At 39.4% G+C, this 26,410-nt stretch overlaps 1 protein-coding gene across 2 annotated transcripts in view; it reads left to right on the plus strand.

The window, feature by feature from the left end:
- The window catches only part of epha3 (eph receptor A3), an 87,503-nt gene that overhangs the window by 40,343 nt on the left and 20,750 nt on the right, over positions 1-26,410 (plus strand). The window contains exons 4-11 of one of the 2 annotated variants that reach the window (XM_029529700.1): positions 6,033-6,188; positions 8,704-9,063; positions 14,625-14,749; positions 19,636-19,798; positions 20,489-20,594; positions 21,031-21,095; positions 22,390-22,515; positions 25,905-26,090. In XM_029529700.1, the coding sequence (XP_029385560.1) occupies positions 6,033-6,188; positions 8,704-9,063; positions 14,625-14,749; positions 19,636-19,798; positions 20,489-20,594; positions 21,031-21,095; positions 22,390-22,515; positions 25,905-26,090 (1,287 nt within the window). The remainder of the gene's footprint in view (positions 1-6,032; positions 6,189-8,703; positions 9,064-14,624; positions 14,750-19,635; positions 19,799-20,488; positions 20,595-21,030; positions 21,096-22,389; positions 22,516-25,904; positions 26,091-26,410) is intronic. The other variant, XM_029529701.1, reaches the window with a different exon arrangement.

Genomic DNA, 26,410 nt, shown 5'->3' on the forward strand with positions numbered 1-26,410 from the left:
AATCACTTAATTAAGCTTTACTGTGCCAGTTTGAAAGTGCATGTACACACACACACACACACACACACAGACAACTTTCTTTCACACAGATAGAAAGTTGTGGTTTTATGTTTTAGGGATTAGTATTTTGGACTCACATACACGTATAATCATGTGCACGAACAGGCATACAAACATACACACACATATACCAGACAGCAGAGGATGGCCCTTAAGCATGTATAGATAAACTGATTTGAATAGTTGGGTCTCTCCATGCCATTAGCCTGCAGTTAGCATCACAAACCGCAATCTGGCCCCTTCAGTAGGCAACTCATAAAGCCAAGTGCTTCATTTATATGGCTGCTGCGATGCAACTTATTAGGCCATGGTGATTAAAACTTAACGTCAGGGTCATAAATTGATGTAATGCCCCATTTTTAGGTGTTAAGTGAGACTTTGATGTGCCTAATATTTGATTTGCAACTTGAATTTGGAAATTCATTGATAAATTTGGACCAAGGCAAGTTAAGTTAAAAATAGCATCTTTCAAATGAAACATTTGTCATCATGGGATCAGTAGTGCTATATTGTTTGTTTTTAGCCGTGCTATTGTACAGACACAAAAGAAAATATTTCATTTCTGTAGGGGCAGGCATGAAATGTAATTGGCAATTCCATTTTTAAATGTGTCAGTAATGAGCTCAAAGACTGCTGAGATGACTGCCTTTTGTCTCCTGTAACATTAAGCCAGTGATGAATTTAAATCAGCACTGTGAAAACGCACATACAGGCACATTGCTCACAAATCAACAATGAAATGACCATATACTTGCTGCTATAGCCCACCTGTACTAGCACAGGTCTGGAAAAAAAAAAATCTGCTATATATATTCAACAGCAATTTGGCCTTAAGAGCTGCGGGACTATTTACGAGCATTTGTGATATTCTGATTAGTTTGGCAGCTCTCATTATATTGTCCTAGACTGAAGTATTTTAAAGGTTTCATTTTGAGTCAATATGTCATCAAGGGGATCATCAGAAAAGCAGGCAAAAGCACTTGGGTTAGCCATACTGACACATGAAATACTCCAGCATGTTTCAAATGTGATTATCATGGCAAATGGTGCAATAATTGGACATAAGAAAGATAGAATGGAAAGCAATTTGCCCCAAGACACAGTGTATCAATTCTGATGATTGCTTCCATTTGTATCTCTGACAAAAATGACTTCATTTTATCAGGTTAAGACATATTAGCTTCAACAAATTGATTGTAATTCTGCATAATGGATGTCTGTGTATAAGAGTGATATACTCCTGCATTGGACCCTTCAGTATTAGTAGCTGAAGCTATCTCTATCCAAGATGTGTTCCTGTGGTTATCTTGTGGTCAATTCATACAAGTCTTTGAAAGGTAACACAGATGATATCTTTGTATGGTAGCTGCTGACAGTATTTGGGAAAAGTTTGGTTTGAAGTGTCAGTCTTAAACACATAAGTTAAAATCATTGCAATTAAATTCTGAATGTAGATGTTTTTTGATTCTTAAAACAATGCAATGTATTTATAAAAATGACATGTTTGGAAGACTGGGAACATTTCTCATCCAGTTTTGCCTTGGTTTCATGAAAGTCTTTGACCTTTTTTCAAATGTTTAAAACTCGTCACTGCTTGGCCCAAAGTGAGATTTAGTGGCAGGGGACAAGATTTTTACTGTTGCCATGTTTTCAGTAACATTACAAGTGGCTCCGGATAAGACCCCCAGCCAAATGCCTAAGCTGTCAAAGTAAATAACTTTTCCATTTCAAAGAGAGCTATTCCAATTAAAGAAAGAAGAATAGAGCAACAGAAAGAGAGGGAAAAGCCAGAGAAAAGAGCTGGTGGAAGGAGGGCAGAATAAAGGGAAGGTGGAGATGGAGGGGGATGGAAGGGCAGGAGAGAGGGAGTGAAAGTCACAGCGATCTTGTCGGATTTAGAAAGAAAAGAGGCGGAGGTGGGATGGAAACAGGAAATCAATTGTTGGGTCATACTGCTTTGGCTGTGTTTGTTGCCAGACTGAACCTGTTATTGTGTGTGTGTGTGTGTGTGTGTGTGTGTGTGTGTGAGAGAGAGACTGAGAGCAAGAAAGACCAAGACTGTTGATTCGGATTAGGCTGACATAACGATAGGGGTCAAGGGCAGAGGTACTTTCCCATTTCCCTGACGTGACACCAATCAATTAACAAGTTATGAGGGCAGAAGTCAAGAAGACATGAGTCATGTGCCAATGATGATGAGTTTAATTTTTGGCCACATTTTCTCAGGTTTTTTAGAATATTGTAATAGATTGAATTTAAAGGATTTATATTTCTGAAGTTGATTTAACTCTGACCTGGAAAGAAACGAACAAAACAAACAAAAAACCTTTAAAATATTGATATATTAATTTTAAATCACCCATTTGGTCAATAAATTCTGCTTGTGTTATTAGAAATATGCACACTAAAGAAAGCTGGTCTGGTCACGTTTTCAACTAATATCTAGTAAAAAGAGCGTCTGTATGTGACCACTAGCAACCGACAGAAAGGTTAATTATTTATGAGGGTGTCCTGTGACCTGGTGACTATTGATTGAGCAAATAGCAGCCCAACTTGTTTTACAATCACTGTATCATGTGGCCGCTGGCAACTGCAGTTGTATATGTGTGCTCGATTGTCTTTGTGCATGTGTGTAAATGTTAGTATGTGGCCCTCTTGGAAAACAAACAGACCGTGATTCAGCCATCCCTAAGTAGAGTGTAGCAAAACACTGTCTTATAGCCCAATGACTGTGAGATTGTCTGCAAGAATTTCAATTTGAATGTATGTGTTGTGTGTGTTTGTGTGTGTTCGTGAGAGTCTTTGTATCATAAAGGAATACTTACAGCAGTAATACAATCCTTGTTTTCTGCTGCTGTTATTGATATGAAAATAAATAGAGACAATAAAACCTTCATACATTTCTCTACTGCAAATGTTTGTTTTCTCTGCATTTGTGAAAGAATTGATGCTCTTGTGAAACCGTGTGAATTTGTGTTTTATGCTCACACACACATGCACACACACACTTGTCATTAATCACACATACTTTGTCATCTGAAGAAGTGCTGTGTTTCCTCTCCTGGGGAACACACACGCTACTACATACGGAATCATTCTGTCAACTCAGGCCTCTGCTCACACACACCGCTGCTGAATGTCAGTGTAACACATCTTGGTTCTCCTGTAGGTGAGGAGTTAACCTCCTGCGGGCCAAATCTGGTTTTACCATCAGCCTCTGACAGAACTGCCTTTTATCCTGGCACACAGACAACGAAGAAATGAGCCCTTTCTTATCCATTTCCAGCTGTTAAAAATATTTTTAGGGCTGTGGTCATGAAAATACAGAAAAACACTAACTGTCATATGAAAAGCTTATACCCTAAGTGCAGCTTTGGTTATTAATTTTTACATTGAAAGTTTATGAGAGCCACTCCATGCCTTATAAGTTTCACGGCTGTGTTATGCACTGAAAAGTCGCCATATATTTTTAACTTCCAGGGGGAACGTGGCTATTTTTCTTATGTTTTCGAAGTGTTGATTTGCCACAGTCATTCATCCAAGTGTGGTGATGCTTAGTTCATCCAGCAGTTGCAAAGGGTCGTGCTTACAGGATATATTTTTAATATGAACAAATTGATCCTGCTAAGTAATATTTTTCATGGTCTTAAACCGTGTCATTAGTCCACTGAACACCAATTAGCCATGCTGTTGGACAACATGTTCCTTCATTACATTAAACGTGTAATGCGATTTAATTTTTGACAATGACACAAGTTTGGTATCACAAACTCCATGCACAAAATATGTGTTAATCTCCACTGAATGCACTTTTTCTTCCCATCCAGTTTTTTTTTACATATTTGACTCATTTACAGTAAATTTGGGCAGAGAGCTGGATGCCCACATTCATAAAACCTGGATCTGTATATGTTTAGGTGAATGAATCGTCTTGGTGGGATCATCAGTCTAAATGTATTTTAGAAAAATAACATGACTTGGGAGGGAGTGGGGTAGTAAAATGTGAATGTCAAACCATAAGTAATTCCTGCCAACAACTTGTCCTATAACTGACTGGCCACCATAATTGATTAGTAGCTAATCTGCAATGAGAATGATGCCAGGAGTCAGTAAATACTGTACCTACATGGAAACAGTTGGACTCAAGCCGAGATGAAAGAACCCACTGAGTACAATGACAGCATCTTTGCTGTCATCAAGGGGTGAACTGGTGTTGCGAGCTCTGTCAAAGGTTTTGTCACTGTTAGGAGATTAATCCAATCAAACGTTGGAATGTTTGTCCACACTTCTGTTTTATGTTCCCCATGCATTTCTGCTGACCTAGCAGTCATCTTTCCTGGCTGTGTTACCTGATTGGCCAGCGGCACTGGCTGCCAGGTTTAATTTCCTGGTGTGTTCTCCAATCAGGGTGGTCTGTTTAGTGTGTCTCAGCAAGTGTTGTGGGTGTCATTCCGTCAGAAGGATCGTATTGGGCTGTTTAAATCTGCTTCACATTCTGTTACTTTCACACACACACACACACTGTAGTGCAGTATTTAGTGCAGCATGGGGACCTTGGTGTGCCAGTGTCAGTGATGGATATGGCAGTAGTATCAGCAGTGTTGGCTTGTGCAGGAGCGTGTTGTCCACCACTGGGATCTGTCAGACCTGTTCTGCTGAGCCCACACATTCTGCTGGCTTGCTGCTATTGCTGCTGGCCTTTTTTTTTTTTTTTTTTTTTTTTAAATCTGGTGTGTGTAAGTGTGGGTGCCTGAGTGTGTATGCGTGTGTGTCTGAGAGAGAGATAAAAAGACAGTTTGTTTTAGCACGTGTATAACAGGGTAGGATTGCTGTTAGCATTTTAATGGAAAATAATGTCTATCAGTGTCATCCAAGTCCTATTTTACAGTAATAAATTTGATTAAGTTTAAGGTGATTGGTTAATTGGTTTTATATTATACAATTAATCAACACTACCCTTCTTGTGTCTTTATGAAGCATTTAATTGGAACTTCAAATTAAATGCTTCATATGCTTCAAATTTTGAAGTGATCTAAATACAATATTTTGCACAAGTGGCTTTAACTGCTGCCTCAAGCATGAAAGCAGCCATGATTTAAAGATGCTGAATTTCTGTCACATTTGTAAAATACTGCAGGTATAGGTATAATTGCAGGTATAATCTCAGTGGCCTGTATTATTTTAATTTGCTTTCACTGTTAAATACATTGGGTACTCAGCTGGAGTTAATCGTCTGACCAGTAAAATGGACATATATATTATCATAGAAGCTTAAAAATTTTGTATCGCATTATACAGTGGTGATAAATTGACAGGGTTTGAAACCTGGGATAGAGCAGAAGAAGTGAGTTTTCAATAAATGAACACATTGGGAATAATTGAATAGAAAGGAGAAGAAAAAAGCTAAAATGAACGTCTCTTATTTCCTTCACTGCTTGATCTTCCTTCCTGCATGCATACACTAAACTTTACACAGGTAGAGTGTCACCATACTTGCACAGATTGCAACAGATTTGTGGTGAGTAGGAGTTAAAAGAGCTGAGTGCAGATTTAGTACCACAGATATTTAAAGAGAGCAGCCCTTTTATCTGAGGGGACAATTTGCATTATTAATGCTGTGCCTTCTGAGAGATGAAGAAGCAGAGAAAAAGAGACAAAGACATTTCAGAGAATTATTGTTTTTTTTACTGGCAGTCAATGGATTCTTGTTACATGAGCAGAAGATTTGCATTCATTTCCCTTGCGTGCGTGTGTGCGTGTGCGTGCGTTTTTGTGCGCATTTGTGTGCGCGTGTGTGTGTGTGTGTGTTTGTGAGCGAGAGAGTGAATGCATCACAGGAAACGCTCCCCATCTTCCATTTCTTGCTTGCTCTGGTTGTAGGTACTGTGAAGAAAAATGCAGCTATTAGATAGCTGTCGATGTGCTGGTTCAGCATGATGCTCATGTATCTGTCTGTGTTCTTTTGTCTCCAGTGTGCAGGGCGGGCTTCTACAAATCTTCCCTCGGGAATGTGGAGTGTTCAAAGTGTCCACCTCACAGCTTCTCCCACCATGAGGGGTCATTGCATTGCGGCTGTGAGAAAAATTACTTCCGTGCTGAAGGAGACCCTGCTTCCATGGCCTGTACCCGTAAGTCTGTTTGTGAGTGTGCGTGTGTGCGTGCATTCGCCTTTTGTGTGATTAGCTCAATGTTTTTGGGTTGTATGTTATATGAGAAGGTATTGGCGCCCTCGAATGATGACCTCAGCTTCTCATGTTTTTCTTCTATCAGATATCTGACCAGAGACACCCTTCAATGTAGTGAGGGAGGATTTTACTCATTAGCTGATAAAACAAGCAGTAAAACCTTGAGGAGCTGCTTATCCACTAATACGCTAAATACTTTCAGATGTGTTTTTACACTTTGTCCTTTTTAGAAAACATTGTTCTTTCCATGTCTTAAAATGTCTAATAAAACACATTTATACAGTTTCGTAGAAAAAGCTGTTTGTGAGTGAAGGTAGCATAAAGGATTCTACAGTCCGAAGATGTTTTTTTGTATAGCAAGATTTCCTGACTATTTGTAATATAGTCTACTAACAGACAAGGAAGGCAAAAATCCCTAATTTGTTAAAAGGTCACTGAAGCCTTGGCTGCCCAACAACTCTTTATCACCTTTCCTACATGGTTCTCTTTTGTCTCTCTCTGATGCAAATGGATTGCAGATGCGGATGCCTCCTGCAAGCCTTACAAAATGAATTCCCCCTTGAAACTATAAATCACTGCATTCCCTCATGTCATATTATGGATACAGCTGTTATTAAAACGGCTGTGTGTGTGTGTGTGTGGGGGGGGGGTTGGGCTTTCACTGAATGGTGTACAATAATGACACCCAAAATACGAAATGACACCTACAACCAAAGACAGGATCCTAATTAGAAAGACAGTCACGGCAGGACTGTGTTATCTCAAAGCTATCTTGTCAACGAGGCATATTTCACCTCATTGGCACAGATTGAGCGACGGCAGGCCTGCAAATGAATAGATAAGTTGTTCATAGATAATAATCATGGTTATCTCAGATGAGGGGTTTTTACTGTTAATGGTGTGACAGAGGTTGTATGGAGTTGACTCTCGGTATTTGAAGATGTTGGCAGAAAGTTTTAACTGTTAGATATTTCCAGCTGTATTCAGCACGACATGTTTTTGAGGCAGCTGTCTTAACAGTGGATCAAGTATAATTTGCCTATTCCCAAGAATTCAGTTCCAGCAATTAAAACTTCATTAATGCTTCCTCCTACAGCCCACCGTTCCGCCTCCAAATAAGAAAAAAAAAAAACAAAACACTCAATCACCATTTCTGTAGGTCCTGCACAAGTACTTTTTTCTGAAATTGAAAGTTTTAGCATCTGCTGACAGCTGCAGTGATAAGTAGGAGGCTGGAAAGAGACCACAATTGAGATTACAGATGCATCCTCATTTCCTAGACACCATGACTCATCTGATGTGTCAATCTAAATGTCTACGTATTATTTAGAGATTTGGAATCAGTGTGTGATTGCATACATTTGTCAATGTGGATGTCTGTGCCCAGGTCCAGATCGAATGTAAACAAATAGCTTTGCCGGAGGACTTTTGTAAAAATGGAAAAGCAGGAAATTTTTCACTCTAATATCAGACAACATTAAACCGGTTTCAATAAGATCTTTGCTAATTATTACTGATGTCAAGGAAAAGTTTCAGAACGATGCAATTTTTCAGAGGAGGTGTCTTGTATGTGAGCATTTCAAATCAAGCAGTCACAATGACATGTAATTGAAAGTAAAGAAAATGTTCTGAGAACTTATGTTTAGGCTGATAGGGAACGTTTACAATAAAGTTAGGCAAATCTTCATTGTCTTGAGATTCCCTTGCAATTACACAGCTTTCTTTTCCCACACTTCCCAAGGTTTTGGATCCACATACACATTGGCATACAAAATGAAATACAGCCAAATATGGATTTACACATTTAGAAACAAGAATTGAAAGAAATGTATGAGAGATTTTGTCATATATGCCATGGTCCTTTGAAACTTTTCACAACAAATTCTAAAGAAATGTGTCTTTTGCGTGTCTTTCTTTTGAGTTCTCCTTTGCAAAGGTACCGTCATAGACTAACGTTGATTTCTCCAGATCAGAGCAAAGGATAATTTGTGACTGAAATAAATTCTTGTCAGGTCAAACAAAAGAAAGCACTGTGTCTACACAATCCTCTAACCCCTTTTCACTCTCTTTCCTTCTTCCTTCTGCCCAAGTTCTCTGTGGAGTTATTTGGCAGTTTTGTTTTGTCCTCCATGTGATTACAGTCATAGCTTTGATATAAAAATATGGAAATATTCAGTGATCTGTTTGTAATAAGACGTTCATACTTTTCTATGATGGCCTAGCCCTGACGGTCTTTCTTTTCTTAAAAAGACTGTTGGGACCTTTTCATACTGATTCAAACAGGCAGCCAGGAAACAGATATATTTTATGATACTCTCAAACACAGACTCAACACAACCCTCAACCCTTTACCTAAATCTGATATCCCCGTAATTAAAGTGGATTGGTAGAGGTTGTGTGTACATTTTCATCATTCATTTCCACCTCCCCCCTTCTTCCTCTGTTTGCTGTGTCCCAGGTCCTCCTTCAGCTCCCAGAAATGTGATCTCTTCCATCAACGAGACCTCGGTCATCCTGGACTGGAGCTGGCCAGAAGACACCGGTGGGCGCAGGGACGTCACTTTCACTGTGCTTTGCAAACGCTGCCGTGGCGTCGCTGCTAATGGGAGTAACGGGGGCACCCTGCATTGTGAGCCTTGCCGAAGCAATGTTCGCTTTCTGCCAAGAGCCGCAGGCCTTCACAACACCACAGTGACGGTGGGGGACCTATTGGCTCACACTAACTATACATTTGAGATTGAAGCACAGAACGGCGTGTCAGCACTAGCACCCAAGATGAGGCAGTATGCCGCTGTCACTATCACCACCAACCAAGCTGGTAAGCGGTCAGAGCAAACAGATCAATGGATCAAGGCTTGCACTCAGTCAGACACACTCCAGACATATGTGTTTATTTCACATATCATCAAATTATGAATTTTTTTCTTGCATCAGATTTAGCTGGGGAGTTAAACCATCTTTTGAACTTCTCTGAATTGTGTGGTCTTTAGGCACCATCTTTTCTTCTATCTGATCTGAAAATTGAGTTCCAGGCTTTTCTATTTTCTGTTGGTCCTGAACACATTTATTTCACACTATGATAAAGCTTAGATTGGTAGAGACAGCAAATCTCGCCATCATCGATGCATGTTTATCTTATTTAATCTGTAATTACAAATCAGATGAAGATGTTAAAGTCAGCAGCTTTTTCTTATCTCATTAACCTCTGGTAATATATTATTCAAGTAGGAAATGGTTGGCATTACTTCTCTGCCACACTTCCAGGTTTAAATAGTGGAGATGTGTCATTTTTTCAAAGGTTCAGCAGCTTCACTAAAGCCCTCTTCCAAATCCAGTGATTGGAGTCCAGGCACTATATAAATGGATGAAAAAAGTAAAATATTCTTTTCATATAGTGCACTGGCCTGTAGTTTACGTGCTCCAAACACATGCACTCCAACCATCAGCCGTGGACATTTACAAGGCGATCCCAGGCTGCTATTCTCCTATTTAATGGCCAGGATCGAATATCTTCCCCCTTCACCCAAAAAAAAAAAAAAAAAACAGAAAACTCATCCTTTAAACAGACACTCTTACCGTAACAATAGGCTCCTAAAAGTCCCATCCATCTTTTATACAAATATCTCTCCACACTTCTAGCCCTTCGAAGAATAAGACGGCAAGGGGAAGTGGTGCTGTGAAATTCCAAGAGTAAAATAAATCTAGCTGCCGTAGAAAGAGCCAAACCTCAGAAATCCCTGACTCTAGCAAGGAATGCACGAACGTCTCTCTGTGGTTCATCAGTTTATTCCCTCTCCCTTTATGTTATTTTACAGTTTGCCTTTGTTCGTGTTTTGGTGTCTGCTGCTCAGCATTTTCTTCTTAATGATTGTCTTTCTTTTTATTGTTATCTCTTCCTTTTCTATCCTCATACGGACACAGAACCCATTATCGCTGTCAAAACTCAACCAAGACCCAGCCGTTCTCTCCTTTTTTACACGTTTCCATATTTCTCTGTGGGAGTTTTGATCCAATTCATGGAAAGTGACTTAACACTTGGAAGGTTGTGTTTTGAGCAGAGTGAACAGATGGGAGTTTTTCCTCTTGAGTTGTTATAAAGTAAGGTCGACTTTCACAATCCATCACATCAATGTTGATGGGCAGGCCACAGGAGTGTGAATTTAAGCAGAGTGCAGTGGGGATATCTTGAATGGGTTGCTTCACTTTACAGTTTAATGTTGACTCTTTCAGTTATTAATCAGGCAATCGATTTTCTAAAAAAAAAATAAGTGGAGTGGAGTTCAACTCACAGCTTTCTTGAATTGAATTTGGCGTCTTTCCTGTGTTGGGATTCCTGAGGAAAAGGGCTATATGTTGTGAAAACCAGCAGCAGCTGCAGCAGCCTAGCTCTGATACCTGTTGATCTGCAGTTCATTTGTCAGTTACGGAGACTGGTAGTGTGACTGTTACAACAGGCCCTATTCATATTACACCTTCACACATGGCTTCATACTAGGAAACTTGGCATTGTGTTTTACATACGTATCTGCCACTGAGTCATTTTTAGACACGTTTTCTGTGCTTAGTAAGAAAGATCATGGCCAAATGATGGTATAGCTTGAACTTTAGAGCGCTATAGGAGAAAAAGTCAGGGGCAAGCACACGCAGAGACACAACCATAGACACAATTTTACATATGTAGACTCTCCAAGGAAGAAACTTGTCAATGTGATATGTAAAAAAAACTACATATACTGTATACAGACCTTGACCATATAAGAGTCATAAGTCACCTCTTTAATGTGGCAGAATGGGAATGATCACTAGGGGTGGGAATCTTTTACTATCTCACGATTCAATGAGATTCCAAATCAATTTCTGATCCAAAACAATTTGATTCATAATGATTTCTGCTTCAGTCTATAGGTATGCAAAGCATCCTCATGATCTACTCCAGTCTGCTTTGCAAGACAAATGAAGACATTAAAGTGTCTTTTTCTCATTTATTAAGTTGGAAACATTTATCCAGGCTTAGATGGAATTGTTACATAAAAACAATATCACATATTGTTAAACATGGGTTCCTTAAGCGCTCAATCCACATTTTGCAAACATTGAACACTGTGAAGCTCATGTCAAGTTCAGTCTTCCCAGGCATGCGGTATATAGGGACCTATAAAAGCCGCGATCACGAAAAAAGAAATTAATTATAAACGCGGAATAACACAGAACTGGCCAATGTTTTACATAAATTCTTTTTTTTTTTTTTACAGCTTAAAAAGGAACGTATCTCTCGCGAAAATGCTCTGAGGGGGTCTCTAATAATGCACGCTCCCCTAACCATGAATGAAAGAATTAATAAATAAATCAATAAATAAATAAATGTGGTGACTTGACATATGTGCTGCTGCTGAAGACAAATTAGGATTCAAAGCATCTTTTTCTTAGAAGGAGAGGGATTAAAAGATACACAATTTAAAGACAATTCAAATGTAAAGACAACGCAGTTCAACACAGTTCAACTGGAGTTTCTTCCTGGTAAAAATTATAATCTCAGTGTGGCTCGTCTCTGTGATCTGAATATATTTTATATTTGAGGAGGGCTGATCCACACTAAGAGGCAGGTTTGTGCTCTGAATATTGAAATCCACCTTATATGCTTGAATGATCACCACAAGAGATGGATCTTGGTCTTCTAATATTGTAGATCAAGTATGGACATAAAAGCAAAAATAAAAGAAAACACACACCTTAATTATACCACACACATTGAAAGTCCTCTTTCGCTGACAAATATCTCAGCCTGCAGCTGCACACTCTCCATCAGCCTTGAGAGTTTACAAGGATTAGGTATGTCAGTGCACTAGCTTCACTCATCGAGGCCCTTCTCTCTCTCTTATGCGCACACACTGACACACACACGTACAGACATACAGATGCCAAAGCTGTTAAAAGCTGGATTAAGTGTTTCCCTGGGAAGGAGCTATGTGTCCTGACTGCTGTCAAGGTGCTGTCAGATAGCACTTCTCTCTCCTTCTTTGCCCTCCACTGATTGTCATAACTATGTTAACAAAACAGGAACTGTGAGCCACATGTAGAGTAGGGCAGCATCAACATGCTGAGCTGGAGCAAAACGTGGCACAGTGCAAAGGCAAATCACTGTGTTTTACCTGCTCACTGTAGCATTTTACCAGCTATGTATCCATAGAGAATTCTCCCACCTCATCAATATTTTATCTTTGAGTGTATTCACATATCAGTCATGTATTCCTACAAAGTCTGGACGTGATGATGCTCATTAGTTATGCAGTACAAGAGGCAATAGAAATTAAAGTGGAAAAGGAAAAAGTGAGCAGATTACATATCAATGAGATTTTTTGCTGAAATTAATGTTTTGGGGTTTTTGGTATCACTGTGTTTTATCGTAATCTAACTATTGAATCTTAACTGTACTCTTCATAGAATGTAAATTCCTTTGAGAAAGTAGGATCGTGTCCAATAATCCACCAGGGCTGAGCTGAATGAATTGTTTTCCAACAGCTGCATCATGTCCCTGACATTACAGGTGAATGATGATGAAGGCCAGTTTTTAAAGCCATTATGGGCCTAGTAGGCTGTATCAGTTTTACACCACAGATAGAGAGAGGGAGAGAGACAAAATTAAGTGCTTGGCAATAGACATGCAGACAGAGAGTGAGAGAGAGATGGCGGCAAGGAGAGGGAAAGGGAACAGGAGAGGAACTTGAAGCTGCCTCCTAGCAGCCCAGACACAGTAAATCATTACCACCATAAACCACAGAGCCAATAAAAAGCATAGCCTCACCCGGCTTTAAGAACCAGAGGGAGAGGAGAAGAGGAGGAGCAGGGGGTACAGAAACAGATTCTCCCCATCTGGATTCATTACAGGAGAAAAAATAACTTCCCGCGGAAATACACACGAGTATATGCACAAAAAGACACAAATGCTCACGCATGCACACACACACTGTGCAGCCATATAATCACAATCAAGAAAGGCTCGAACATTTCAAAGACAAACATGTTTTTTCCTGTGGTCTAATAAAATTAAAAGTCGATGCCTCAGATGCCGGGCTGGCCCTGGAGCTGCCTGGAAATTAGAGAGCAGTAAAAAAGGGAAATGAGAAAAAGAGTGAAGAAAGAGAGAGAGAGAAAATGAGGGAGGGGTGCATGGTTTGATAGAGGGAGGGATGTGCTGAATTACTAGATTGGGACCATGTGAACTCCCCGAGGCTAGGCAATGCATGGATGAAGGATTGGTGAAGAAGATTGGCAAGAGAGAAAGCACCATACTGAAAGGGATAGGGGTAGCGGAGAGAGAAAAGGAAAGAGCCAGTTGCACATAGAAAATACAACACTTTCTTAAGATGTGGTGGAACAATAGACTCAGTAAAGTGCAAAACATTGAACTCTGGTGAAAGATTGCTTCTTAAGAAATATAAGCAGGAACTACTGTAATACATTTGTGTGAAACCTAATAAATGATTGAACACCAGCTGCAGAGATGAGTTAACATGGTAACCAAGCAGAGCCTTGTTTTTCTTTTTCTTTTTTTCCGGAGAAATTGGCCAGGGATTCCTCACAGAGATTGCTTCGCAGATTTAAACTGGCACAGTTTTCTGTCTGCTCAGCAGTGGTGGTTATTGCTGCTTACAGTAACTAGTCCATCTTGTATTTCTTCTACAGAGAAGCATCATTATATTTGCCCAAGGAAATTTCTGTCTGTAAAGCAAACAGCATTTGTAGAACCAGAAAATTCAAACCTTTCACTTAATACTTGATGCATTGATGCATTGATATATGCATTGATATATGACAGGTTATCTTGTTTAGCAGAATGGATATTTGTTAATCTGGAAAGAAAATTTGATTCCTTAGGTTATGGAATAGGAATGTTAGTATTACTAAATAACAAGGAAAATATGGAGAGTGTGCAGGCAAGTGTTACTACAGCTGATATGCTGCCACGGCAAATATGAAAAACATAAAACTACTAGAGTCACTGACAGTTTGGTTTAAATACTAGAATTAATTAAGTTTTGTTTTGATAAATTCATGCTGGTTTTTTTGTTTGTTTGTTTGCTTGTTTTTTTTTTTTTTTTTTTTGCCTAAACTATTTCCTTTACAAATGGAGATGGATCTGACTGTGTGAATATTATGTGTTCATAGGCACAATACAGTGTATTTTAGTGTTCATTGTCTCCTTCCAACCATCAACCCTGGGCCACAGCCTTTAATGTGGCCCCACTGGGCTCAGGCAAAGTGAATTAGGCTAACAGGAACCATAGACAATTGCCAGGATGCAACACCAGGGACTGAACTTCCATTGAACCTCAATTTGAAGGATCTCACTCCCTCTCTCTTTTAATGTCTCCCATCCAGCTCCCTCTCCGGTGACAGTGATCAAAAAGGAGAAGACGTCTCGAAACAGCGTCTCACTGTCCTGGCAGGAACCAGAAAGACCCAATGGCATTATCTTGGACTACGAGATCAAGTACTATGAAAAGGTCGGTCAACAATATTTCACTGTTAAGGCTTCACCACATGTGCCTTTAAACAAGGAAACATCATAAACTGCCCTTCTTAAAGGATTAGTTCCACATTTAGTAAAATATCCTGATTCACGCTCTTCCTGGGAGTTTGATGAAAAGACCATTATATCTGGTAAATGTAAGGTTGCATGGATGCTTTGAGAAGAACTTAATACTGGATTCAGCGATGAAGTACCATTCAATGCTCTGAAGGCTGATTTACATTACATGAGCTGAACAATGTCTCTGCATGTTTCCTCACATTTTTGCATGTCAGTTCACAACTTCCCATGACAAGCTGACTTCCTGTTGGCTCCCCAAACAAAATTAGACCCATCTATCTCTTCCTCTTCAGGTGTTGGGTCACAAAAAAAATCATATATGTGGTGGAAAATTTGAGGGTTGGGTTTAAAATAATGGATGAAGAATCTGGTTACATTTTTGTGTTCAGACTTACAAAGTGGCTTCTTTACTTAATTGTGGCCATTTTTTTTATTGACAATGAATCCATCTAATAATTTTCTATTACTTTAAACAACCTCATTATGGTTGTTCATAAAGCCTTGCAACATTTTTTTTGTCTTATGGTATGACCATGGGCTGAACTCACTGTTGTCAGGGGTCTCCAAATGTCACAACCACAGTCCTCTCCCCGTTCTCTAAATTCTTCTCCCATTTTCACAACTCCTCTCTCCTCTAGTTCTTTACTCCAATCCTTCATTCTACTTGTTTGCCTTTCTGTCTCCATTTCTCCCTGTACCTCTCCTTCCCTAATTTGTACTTCTCATCTCCCCTTTCCAGTGTCCCCTCGATTCCTCTTCCTGTCCTCCTCGCCGTAATGTAGACAAGTTTTATGGGAGACAGTAAATGCGTCTGTGGGGTCGCTCATTCCTCTGTGAGGGGAAATTAGTGCAGAACGAATTACACTGGCTTTCAGCGCCAATGTTGTGCTATGGGTGACATTTGATGGTGAAATTAACCGTGGATGCAAGTTTAATCACTCTGGCAGATTCAGTGTGTGTTTGTATGTGTATGTGTGTGTCCCAGATCACAGTTTGCTTGAATGCCAACAGTGGCCCCTAATCTCTTGATTAGTAGGCCAACAGAAGCTGCTTCCTCTCTAAACTCTGTTCCTTGCTCAGCCATCCTTACCTAAGGTGTTAAAACAAGTTTCGAAAACAGCAAGAGGAGATGTTAATGACTGATACTGGGTCAGACATCACTGTAGGTCTAATTCTCAAGTGTGGTATTTCAAAATACTCATCATGAATACATATTCCTACCACAAGAGGACAAAAGAAAATGCAAAAAGGGGTGACTCAAAGGAAGAGTCTGTGTGACAGACTCTTTGGGCCTTTACACTGATCCCCATTAATCAACTCGTTTCTCAGGAATTACCAGAGACACCACACACACAGACACAAACATATACACACGACGCATGAGCTCGAACTAAGTTCCCAGAAGATTCTGCAGACACACCGTACATAGCCAGGCATTTCAAACCCCAGACAACGGGCTCCTCCATGCAGAAGAATAAACTGGGACAATCAGGAGAGACCCCCATAACACCTTAAAAAAGAGCCCATGGCAAGCAGGACACTGATGACCTCTAGCATGCCAAAGACTAAGGCCACAAGAGAACATGAGTTGCAGTAGAGAGTATCCACACCAATACCACAACATGACTCACTAAGAGAGACAGACGCTCTCAGTACACACGCACACATAATTGCATACACACATAAATAGGATGGTGAAACAGAAGACAAAAACAGACAGACATGGATTAAACAAGAGAGCTTTTAGCAAGAAGATGTTCAGATTCGCAGCATCAGACAAGATCTGTCTTCTCTGTTTGTGGTTTTCTCTGCCTCTATTTATACAAGTTTAAAACAGACATACATAGTGTACGTTATCATGTAATCCAAAAGTAATTTAACCAATGACTTGAGCTTCTCTTATAGTAGAGAAGGGACTATGTTGCCAACAACCACACAACATAACTCAAAGCAAAGTCCTTTTATATAGAAGATTGAATAGTCAAGAGGGTAATAGTTTTTGGGGATGATGCGGTGCTGTAAAAAGCAGAAGCAAAGATTTTTGAGGCTTTTTAAAAGCTTAGATATTTAATTCGAAAAATGTAAATCAACAAGTGGCTTTTTACTGTGAGCTCCAGCATGAAGCAGAACTAAATTATTATTTGTCCCACAATAAATCGTGCTCGTGCTAATTGGAGCTTTCATGCTTAGCTTTGTGCCAGCTGGTGAAAACAGAGACCTCAAAATCACCCATGTGTACCCAAGAGATCATTTCACTTCAATGTCACACGTTATTGGAGGCACACTGACTGTGCCTGAGCCACTGAAGTATTGACAATCCAATGTCATACAAAAACCTCAATACTACATGGCAATCCTACTTTGCACATTTCCATCATCACATTTTTAAGAATGATTAAATAAAACTGAGGTGCCTGATAAACTCTGATCAATTCAAGATATATACAGAGCTGATGACAGAGAAACAGAAGTTATTGTAGGACTGCACTATATATTACAGACTTGAGAGAAATGTAAAACTAACCATATAGACATTTTTTTTTCTCAGAGTGGACATCGCAGGGTCTGAAAAAAAATGTAGTCAACAAACATTACAGAACTATAACTACATTTTTTTTTTTTATGTAATCGAGTAGTTGTTGATAACAGTACCTCTCGATTCTATATTTCTTATTGCAGCCTCATGATGAATGTACATCTGCTCTTCTCATTACAAAAATATGAGCACAGCCAATAGCAACTTTAACATTGAGGATTGTTGTTAAATTAGCCACCTAAGGAACTTTCATTTGACTGTATTCTCTGGAAGTTGATTTATGTCAGTGGTGTACTGAAATTGTGCAGAGCTCAAGTAAAGTTATGCTACTGTGAACTTTGAAGAAGCCTGTGTTATTAGTAGCTGGCATGAGACATGCCAGAAAAATCCCAGTGGCTCATTATTTTTAATCAAATCCACCTAACCAGGCTTTTTGCTTTTGGCTTTGCCAACATAGCTCTTTCCACCAGCACATACCACCATGTCACACGATCATGAAACCAAAGGCCTAAGACTGCTAAAATGTGTCCTAAAGTGTTTGGGCTGTGCACTTCCTATGTATCCTATATATGGGAATGTTTGGTGATATTCTTGGGAATTCCCAACCAGACAGCTTCCCAGAAGAAGAGAGGTGTTTCATTTTTGGAAATCCCAGGGGAACTGTATGAGCTTTCTGTCACTTTAACCAGCTAAACGGCCCTCTGCTGCCGATAAGGCATTTCCAAGTGCACTTTGTTAAAATAGAATTTGTGGGAATACACTTTGCTGATTGTTTTTGCATGTTTTATCACCATAATCTAAAGAGCAGAGATAGAGCTTCAAATCCACTTTAATTCCGACTGTTTATGTAGTCTTAGATGGAAGGAATGCTGGAAGACTGAAACACTATTTACGACTCCTGCTGTACATCTCCTGTTTTTGGGTCTGAATGTCTTTGCATCTACGACTCTTTGTGTGTGTGTGTGTGTGTGTGTGTGTCTGTGCGCGTGCGTGCATGTGGTATACAAGCTATAATTTGCTACAGCTTTGTTTACACTATCAAAGCAGAACACAGCACGGAGGCCATTTTGGTGAAACACATGTAGGCGCACAGACACACAAGTGTAAAGCCCAAAATGACACGATTTGTTTTGCTGCAGTGGACATGGAGGAGAGGTGTCTGACCTGCATGTCCTACCCTCCCTCCCTCTCACACACACACACATTCAAAGGTGCCTGTACCACACCTGTGTATGATTTTCAGGGGATCACATGCTGTCCTAAGCGCTGACCGATGACAAGCTGCCAGTAGATTTACAGTTGTGATGAAGAGTTGTCTCAGCCCAGGTCTGGTGTATCAGTTACCTCCTCCCACACATACCAGTTTAAAAAGCTTTGTGCACCATAAAACTCTGATCCACTCCATTAATGGGCGTGAAGTTTCTTTTGGACGCTGCTTGTGCATTTGTGTGTGTCTGTGAACGTTTATGTTGTTGAGCGCCTGTTAATAGCTGGGTCTATAAAGTGTAGACTTGATTCTACCTGGACACGGTTTGGCTTTGAGTGGTTTTTATGAGCTTGGGTATGTTGAAAAACATGTAGCTCATTTTTAAGATTATTGAAGACATCCTCAGTATATTGTCATTAAGATTTAATGCATAAAGCATTAATCTTCATCCTATTTTACTCCCATTTAACATTTTTGCTTCTTAGGCTTGAACACAGTAATAATATGATTACAGGCTTGTCATAATACTTCAACCATAATAATAGATTATTAATAGGTAATTATGGCCAGTTTTATTTAATAACTGGTTTATAGTGCTTGGCTTTCTTAATGCTGTTAAATAAAGTTTCCACTGCTTAATGTAATGTAACAATGCAAAAAGTAACAATGAGGTATTAAAAATTGCTTTACAAATATCATTATTATTAGTACTTACAGATAATAATTATGACCTTGGTAATCATTTAATCTTTTTCATTTGATTTCATTTCATTTCTTGTTTTATCTGGTAAACGTGTCTGTGTTTCACCAAATAATACCTGACAACTATGGCGCAAAAAAAGTGCAAACATTGACGTAAAAAGTTTGAAAATTCATGTTCACCTTCTGCATGAAGGCAAATTCACATGGTGTGTGGCACTGCACCTATTGCATTATGTATGTTGTATTCATTAATTGTCGGAGCCTGGACTGAATTGCATTTTTATTTCTCAGATGTCTCACAGACATTTCACTCCTTTCTCTGTGTTTCTTTTCCTCTGTCCTCCTTGTCTTACAGGAGGAACAGGAGACTAGCTACACCATCCTTCGTGCTCGGGGTTGTAATGTGACTCTGAATGGTTTGAAGCCCAACACTGCCTACCTGCTGCAGATCAGAGCTCGCACCGCTGCTGGATATGGGGCCAGCAGTCCCAGCTTCCAGTTTGAGACCAGCCCTGACTGTAAGCTCAACACAGAGTGGACCCCATTCAGTCATCCATTTTCTGCTTTAGTAGAGAGTCCAGTTGGCCTGATATATTGGGTTTGATGACTGGGCACAAGGCCAATACTGGCTCTTCACATACAATAAATTGTAATGTACAGTGAGGTTATATGAACCTTCTGTGTTGAAATTATGTATTTATCTACATATTTATTTTGTCTTGCAGAGTTTAAAGTGTCTTTGTCTCCACTGTCACAGTCCCCTCATTGTTACAGGACCGTTTTACAACAAAATAAGTTTAAATTCCTGGGGACACATAACAAAAACTATTATTGAAATCTATAGTATTTACTCTGTTGCAGAAGTCAATTTAATATGTATAAACCCTCCCATTTGTCTTTTTAATTAAATGCTATTAAGGAAATTACTTGACACTGACAAGAAGGTTGTCTTATAACTTCCATGCTGTTTTTATATTACTGTGCAGTAATATGAGCTGGAAGCATGTTAGCAGATTTATTTCACGTGTTTTGTAAGTGTTACAACTTTCATATGGTCTTAGTGGAACTGAACAGAATGTGTCATTGAAATAATGTATAATAAACAACAATCAATACCATAAATGGTGAAATTTGGTTGGTAAGAAATTGATGGAAAAATAAATTTTTTATTAATTATTCCTTTGTTTTCTCTTTTTTTTTTCTTTTAGCTGCCTTCTCTATCTCCAGTGAGAGCAGCCAGGTTGTTCTGATCGCCATATCCTCCGCCGTGGCCATCATCCTGCTCACTGTCCTGCTCTACGTCCTAATTGGAAGGTCCGTCCACTGCTCACGACTTGATTCTCATTTCCTCCGATAACAGCTTGCAAGAATTTACCTGCACACTATTAATTATATTTCCCCTATTATGGCCTATATTTCTTCTATATGTTCTATATGTTCTATTCTGTGACAGCTGTATATAGGTGTATGTTCACTGGAGAAAGCAAGACGTTTGTGCCTGTTTTGTGTGTGTGTGTGTGTGTTTGTATGCCTTTGTGTGTGGTTGAAGTTGGCAGTCAGTTCTGTTCAGAGAGAGTATAAATCCACAGCTCATTATAAGACTTACTGATCCCCTTTTGGTTTATAAGAGCTGGGATTACACACACACACACACACACACACACACAGCTCTTGCACGAGCCTTCAGGCTGGGCCACATCTTATTGGAGGATGTGCACTATTTCTGACCTTTCCTTTTTTGGATTGGCAGGTTTTGTTGCCGCAGCAAGTCCAAGCATCCTGATGAGAAAAGACTGCATTTTGGCAATGGCCACTGTAAGTACTAGATTGAGTTTTCCCCAAGCCTGGTTCAATCCATCCTCTCTGCTCTTTACCATTCACTTGGCTTATTAGTCACACTTTTTGTAGTGTGATAGTTACATTCAGGGAAGCATCTTTCCTCAGAAAATTTTCACACCACCAAAACAGTGGCAGTTATTAAATAGATAGCTCAATGCTTGAAGTGGTTTCCCCTTAACTTCAGTTCATTTGGTCATATGAGAAGACAGTAATCGGACCGAGACCATGTTGAGAAAGAGGTTTCCCGGGCCATTTGCAAACTAATCCCAAAGGCTTTGTTCAGAATGGGAGTAAGTTCAGACTTTTCCTGCAGCCAGCTCCCGAGTATTAAGCTTTAAACAATCCCTAATTATGGGGTTTGCTCCAGAGAGAAGGTCTTTCCATTGATGCATTTCTGACCAGTGATGAAAATGCCTTACTCATGTGATTGAAAGTTTAAAGTTGAATTTTTCTTTCTTTCTTTTTAAAATTGGACTAGTGTGTAAAAAGGCCATGTCCAAAGCTAATCTATTAATGGGCCAACAAAACAGGACAGCAGGACTTAAAAAAGTTCAAAGCACACATTCTTCCACATTTTTATATTTTCTTCCTCTTCTTTATTTATATATGATGTGTTTTTATTAAAAATGCACTACTGTTCAAACTATATTTAATCTTAACTGAAGATGAACTGATCAGCATCTGTTCACTTCTTTATGAGTGATTAGGACAGATCAGATGGCCTTTTCTCAAGTCACTCACAAGCCATTGTGTACATCAAAATAGTATTTGGTCACTATGATCACTTACTCCACAGGGGCTATAAAATGGCAGAATGTATTTATATATGTATTTATTCTTAATTGCTATATGTGTTTCTATTGCAAATCAGCTGTTTGTTGATGAGTGTGTGTGTGTGTGTGTGTGACCTTCTTAAGTGAGATTTATTTTCACACATAAAGACCGTTTCACTTGAAACCATGCCATATTATTCAACTTAGCTGCGTCTCAGTGTTACTGTTATTTTAACACAGAATTTACTGTTTAACTGCCTTCCGCCTTGAGACATCATCCTGACCTGTTCCTGTTTACCCAAACTTAGTTTTCAGGCAGTTTTTTTGTTTGGGCCCGCCATGAGATCTGCCCTGACAAAGTAAAAAGTCACTAGCAGATGTAGAAGACATTTGAATGCGGATACACAGACACACACACGCACACACACACACACACCCCCTCGCACACTCTGGGACAGATTCTAATTAACTGAATTTTCTCTCTGCTGCTTCTACAGTACGTCTACCAGGTATCAGGACCTATGTGGACCCCCACACATATGAGGACCCAAGCCAGGCTGTGCATGAGTTTGCCAAAGAGCTGGATGCCTCTTGTATTGCCATTGATAAAGTGGTGGGAGCAGGTGAGAATGCACAGAACAAATCACCCCTTAAACCTGGAAACCCTCCATCAATCAATTTGTATTGCATTTAATTTGGAGCATATTGTGACTGAATTATCTGAAGTTGTATCAATTTAGTGTCACCTCAGTGAATAAAACAGGAACAGAAATTATCATAAATTGGCTCAGGACAAGATCAGGTCACCAGTTTGGTGTCATCAATTCATAAGTGTTGCAGTCCAGAAAAATGGTGCTGAACTAGATAAAAAATAAAGTTAAAAATAGAAAATAGATCAAGAGAAATTATTTCTACTTTTCCCCGACCTCCTCTCTCACCTCAGAGCCTTTCCTTTGCTTTCTTCCTCATTCATGCTCTATTTAAATGACAAAGACTCACCAATTGTGAGCACTCTGAGAAAATTATGTGCATGTACAGTTCTTATGTACCCTCATTCTCAGAGCAGCAGGCTAGTTTAAGTGTGTGTCATATACAGCATGGCTGGGAAAGAGCATTTAATGCCCCAGCTGGAGGCACCTTCTTTCCACTGCTCCTCTGTAAAAGAGAGATGTTGGAAGGAAGAGTTTGTTTTGCACTTTCCTCTTTCTTCCTCATGTTTCCCATTTCATACATTTTTTGTCAGATTCTCTAATCTTAAAGTCTTAAGTCTAATTATTTCAACAGTAAAACAAAAGCAAACCTCTACTCTGCTCTTCTCCCCCCTCCTCTCCTCCCCTCATGTCTGCTTTCTTCATGTATTTCCTGAGAAGTTGAGCAGTGCAGAGAGTGCAGATGGGAGGGTGAAGCATTGTGATTCATGTCGAGTGCAGGCAGAATAGATGGAGACTAAAGCACAGCGCATAACAGCAGGCCGGTCTCCAGAGTCTCAGCAGCTATCCACACTGTAAAGCTGTCAGGACGGCCTGAGAGTTTAAGACCTGACTCCACACCGGACTACTCAACACTCCACAATGCATATTTCATAATATATATCAAAGACAGAGCATATTTATCTCTTCAGTGGAGGAGTGATACATGGCTAGATATTAGCTTTTCTTTCTTTTTCAGAAATCAGATCCAAACAAGTTTGTTTAGTTTTTATCTGCAGTAGATTGTCTTCATATTACGTTATACTAGTTCTCTGTGGAAATTCATGCAGAATTAAATCTGCCAAGCAAGTTACAAGGAAAAGCTCATAAACTAACTAAGGCAATGTTCATAGAGAAACATTATTAATGCCAATGCTCTGCATCATCCCTGTGATGCCAAAAGCGGGGTTAGTTCAGACTGAAGAAGGTTACTGTATGTTTTTTAATGCACACAGAGAAGAGCTTAGACAAAGCATAACTCTTTCAGTGTGTCTCCAGACTCATAAATAGTTGAGCAACAAATGATATGTCTCATAAGTCTTATCATTATATACGCAGGAAAGCAACTGTGAAATTGTATAATATTTTACTTATTAACATGACAAATTTCACGCGACAAGCTCATATTGATGTGAAATAATTGAAGCCACTTGGGGTAAACTTTCTGAGTTGTCCAGAAATGACTCTCATTTTAAGAATTTAACCTTTTCTCTTTAGAAAAGACAACATGAAGATAATTTTAATCGCACTTAACAACCACACTTCCCTCCAGGCTATGGCACAAATTGAAATGACTCCTGGAATGTAACATGTGAGTGTGAAGGAAATAAGATTTCTTTTTTCCAAGGTTAAAATTATGAGGATTTTGTAGATCAAATTAAAATAAGAAGTAAAACCAAACTTGTATCATGTATATGGAAAGAACAAGAAAACTCCAGGAGTTCCAGATGCTGGTGGGAAAGAGATTAGCCAGGAAAGGGACTCGGACTTGAGCTCTTTAAATCTATTTTTACACAAGAAATTTTAACTTGAACACCAGAGGTGAGCATTAAAGCTTGCGCAATGATGTAAACATAATGTCTGACAGCTTGAATGCAGGTTATCACCCATCTGTGTGATTTTTGTGCAGTACATATAAGCAATCTAAAAAAATATACAACATGCCTCTCTCTTCCCGTCCCCGTCCCAATCCCCATCTGTCTTCATTAAACATGTTAACAAGACTTTGATCTTCTTGCCAATTGGTGATTGTGTGCTAAAAGACAGAACACATGCTCCACTCAGCTTTCAAGGGTCAGACTTGTACATCAAAGTGGGATACCTAGCTCTGCTCACAGCAGGAAAGAGGCAAGCATCCCTAATCAAGCCTTATTAAACCGTGATCTTCTTTCTCTGACTGACCGCATAAAAAATTGTGTGAACCTGGCTCATCTGTCCACCACTGAGGGCCTGAGGAACAGAGAAGAGCAGGAAAGGGCACGTGTGCTTTCGGTATTTGAAGTTGGTTGTAATTATTCTAGCTAAGTTCTTCCAGACCCCACGGCTTCAAGTCCAAGGTTTGACCCATGCTCTCTGATCCAGAGCTGCTTTAGGAAATGATGTGCAGAACAGAGAGAGATCTGTGCATGTCTTTGCACTGACATCACCAACTGTACACACATACTTAATATGCATATATATTATGGACTAGTGCATAGTTATAGGATGCACACTGCGCTCATCTCCACAGTCTAGCCAAATCCCTTTCACCAGCTGTAACATGGCTGGCTTCCTTTGAAGTGACCGGCCTGTGTATAAAGCTTACTGCACTTTGTGAACACACACACATATGTGGGGGCTGAAATAAACATGCACATCCCCTCACCAGCAAAGAATGCTAATTGATCTCTCCCAGAGTGGATGTTGAATCATGAAATGTTTTACTTTGACAAAGAAAGAAACTTGAGAGGTCACAATTCTGAGAAGATTGGATTTCTTGTTTTCATATTGAATTCAGGTGGCTCAAGTTCAAAGTTTATTATACTGCATGGTTCCATTACCATAGTTAATCGCTGTCACTTATAATTATGCAATGATTTCTTTCCAAAACTAATAAACACATTTCCTGATTTGAACTTGATCCCTTTGAACTTTCCTCAGTTTCCTCAGTGTCTACAACACAGGCAACGAGAGCAAGACTCAGGTTGAGAGGGTTTCCTTACAGTTTAAAGGATCTGACTCCCTATCAATTCAGTCAAAAAATGGAGAGGTTCTATTGAGAGTTAAAATATGAAACTCAATACATTAGCTTCTTGCACAGCTCTCCTTTAAAAATGTGCCGCATAATTTCTTATGGATTTGCACATGGATGAACATTTGGACCATTTTGTACCCGTAGGCCATTATGGTGATACAGTAGCTATAATTATACTGTTTCTGACATTAGTCATTCGTTTGCAGCTAATATCCAGACTTGTATACAGTATAGCTGAGAGTCCTCAATGGCTCTTCATTCTAATTCATTGTATTTTCCATGATTTGATTTTTATTGCTCTTATCTGTAGGTGAGTTTGGCGAAGTGTGCAGTGGTCGCCTGAAGCTGCCCAGTAAGAAGGAGATCTGTGTCGCCATCAAGACTCTTAAAGGAGGATACACAGATAAACAGAGGCGGGACTTCCTTGCTGAGGCATCAATCATGGGACAATTTGACCACCCCAATATCATCAGACTGGAGGGGGTGGTTACACGCAGTAAGTGCATGTATGACACATACTGAGTAGAATTTATTTTGTTAAATTAACTTTTATCAGTATTTAATGTTTAGTGTTAAAAATGAAACATCTGTTGATTAAGAAATTAAAATGGAATAAATTAAAACATTGCGTTGTGCATTAACAGGTAATGTTAACACTTCGTGCTGCTGCTGCTCTGGAAATTGTACTAGTGAAATAGTATGCTGTGGGAATTTACATATAAACAAAAACAAATTATTACAAAATAAATCTATTTTAAAATAAATTAATTTGCCAGATGCGCATTAAGGCTGAGGTTAACTTGGACACTTAAACAG

Source organism: Echeneis naucrates, chromosome 21 (genome assembly GCF_900963305.1).
Source record: "Echeneis naucrates chromosome 21, fEcheNa1.1, whole genome shotgun sequence".
Classification (NCBI taxonomy): Eukaryota; Metazoa; Chordata; class Actinopteri; order Carangiformes; family Echeneidae; genus Echeneis; species Echeneis naucrates.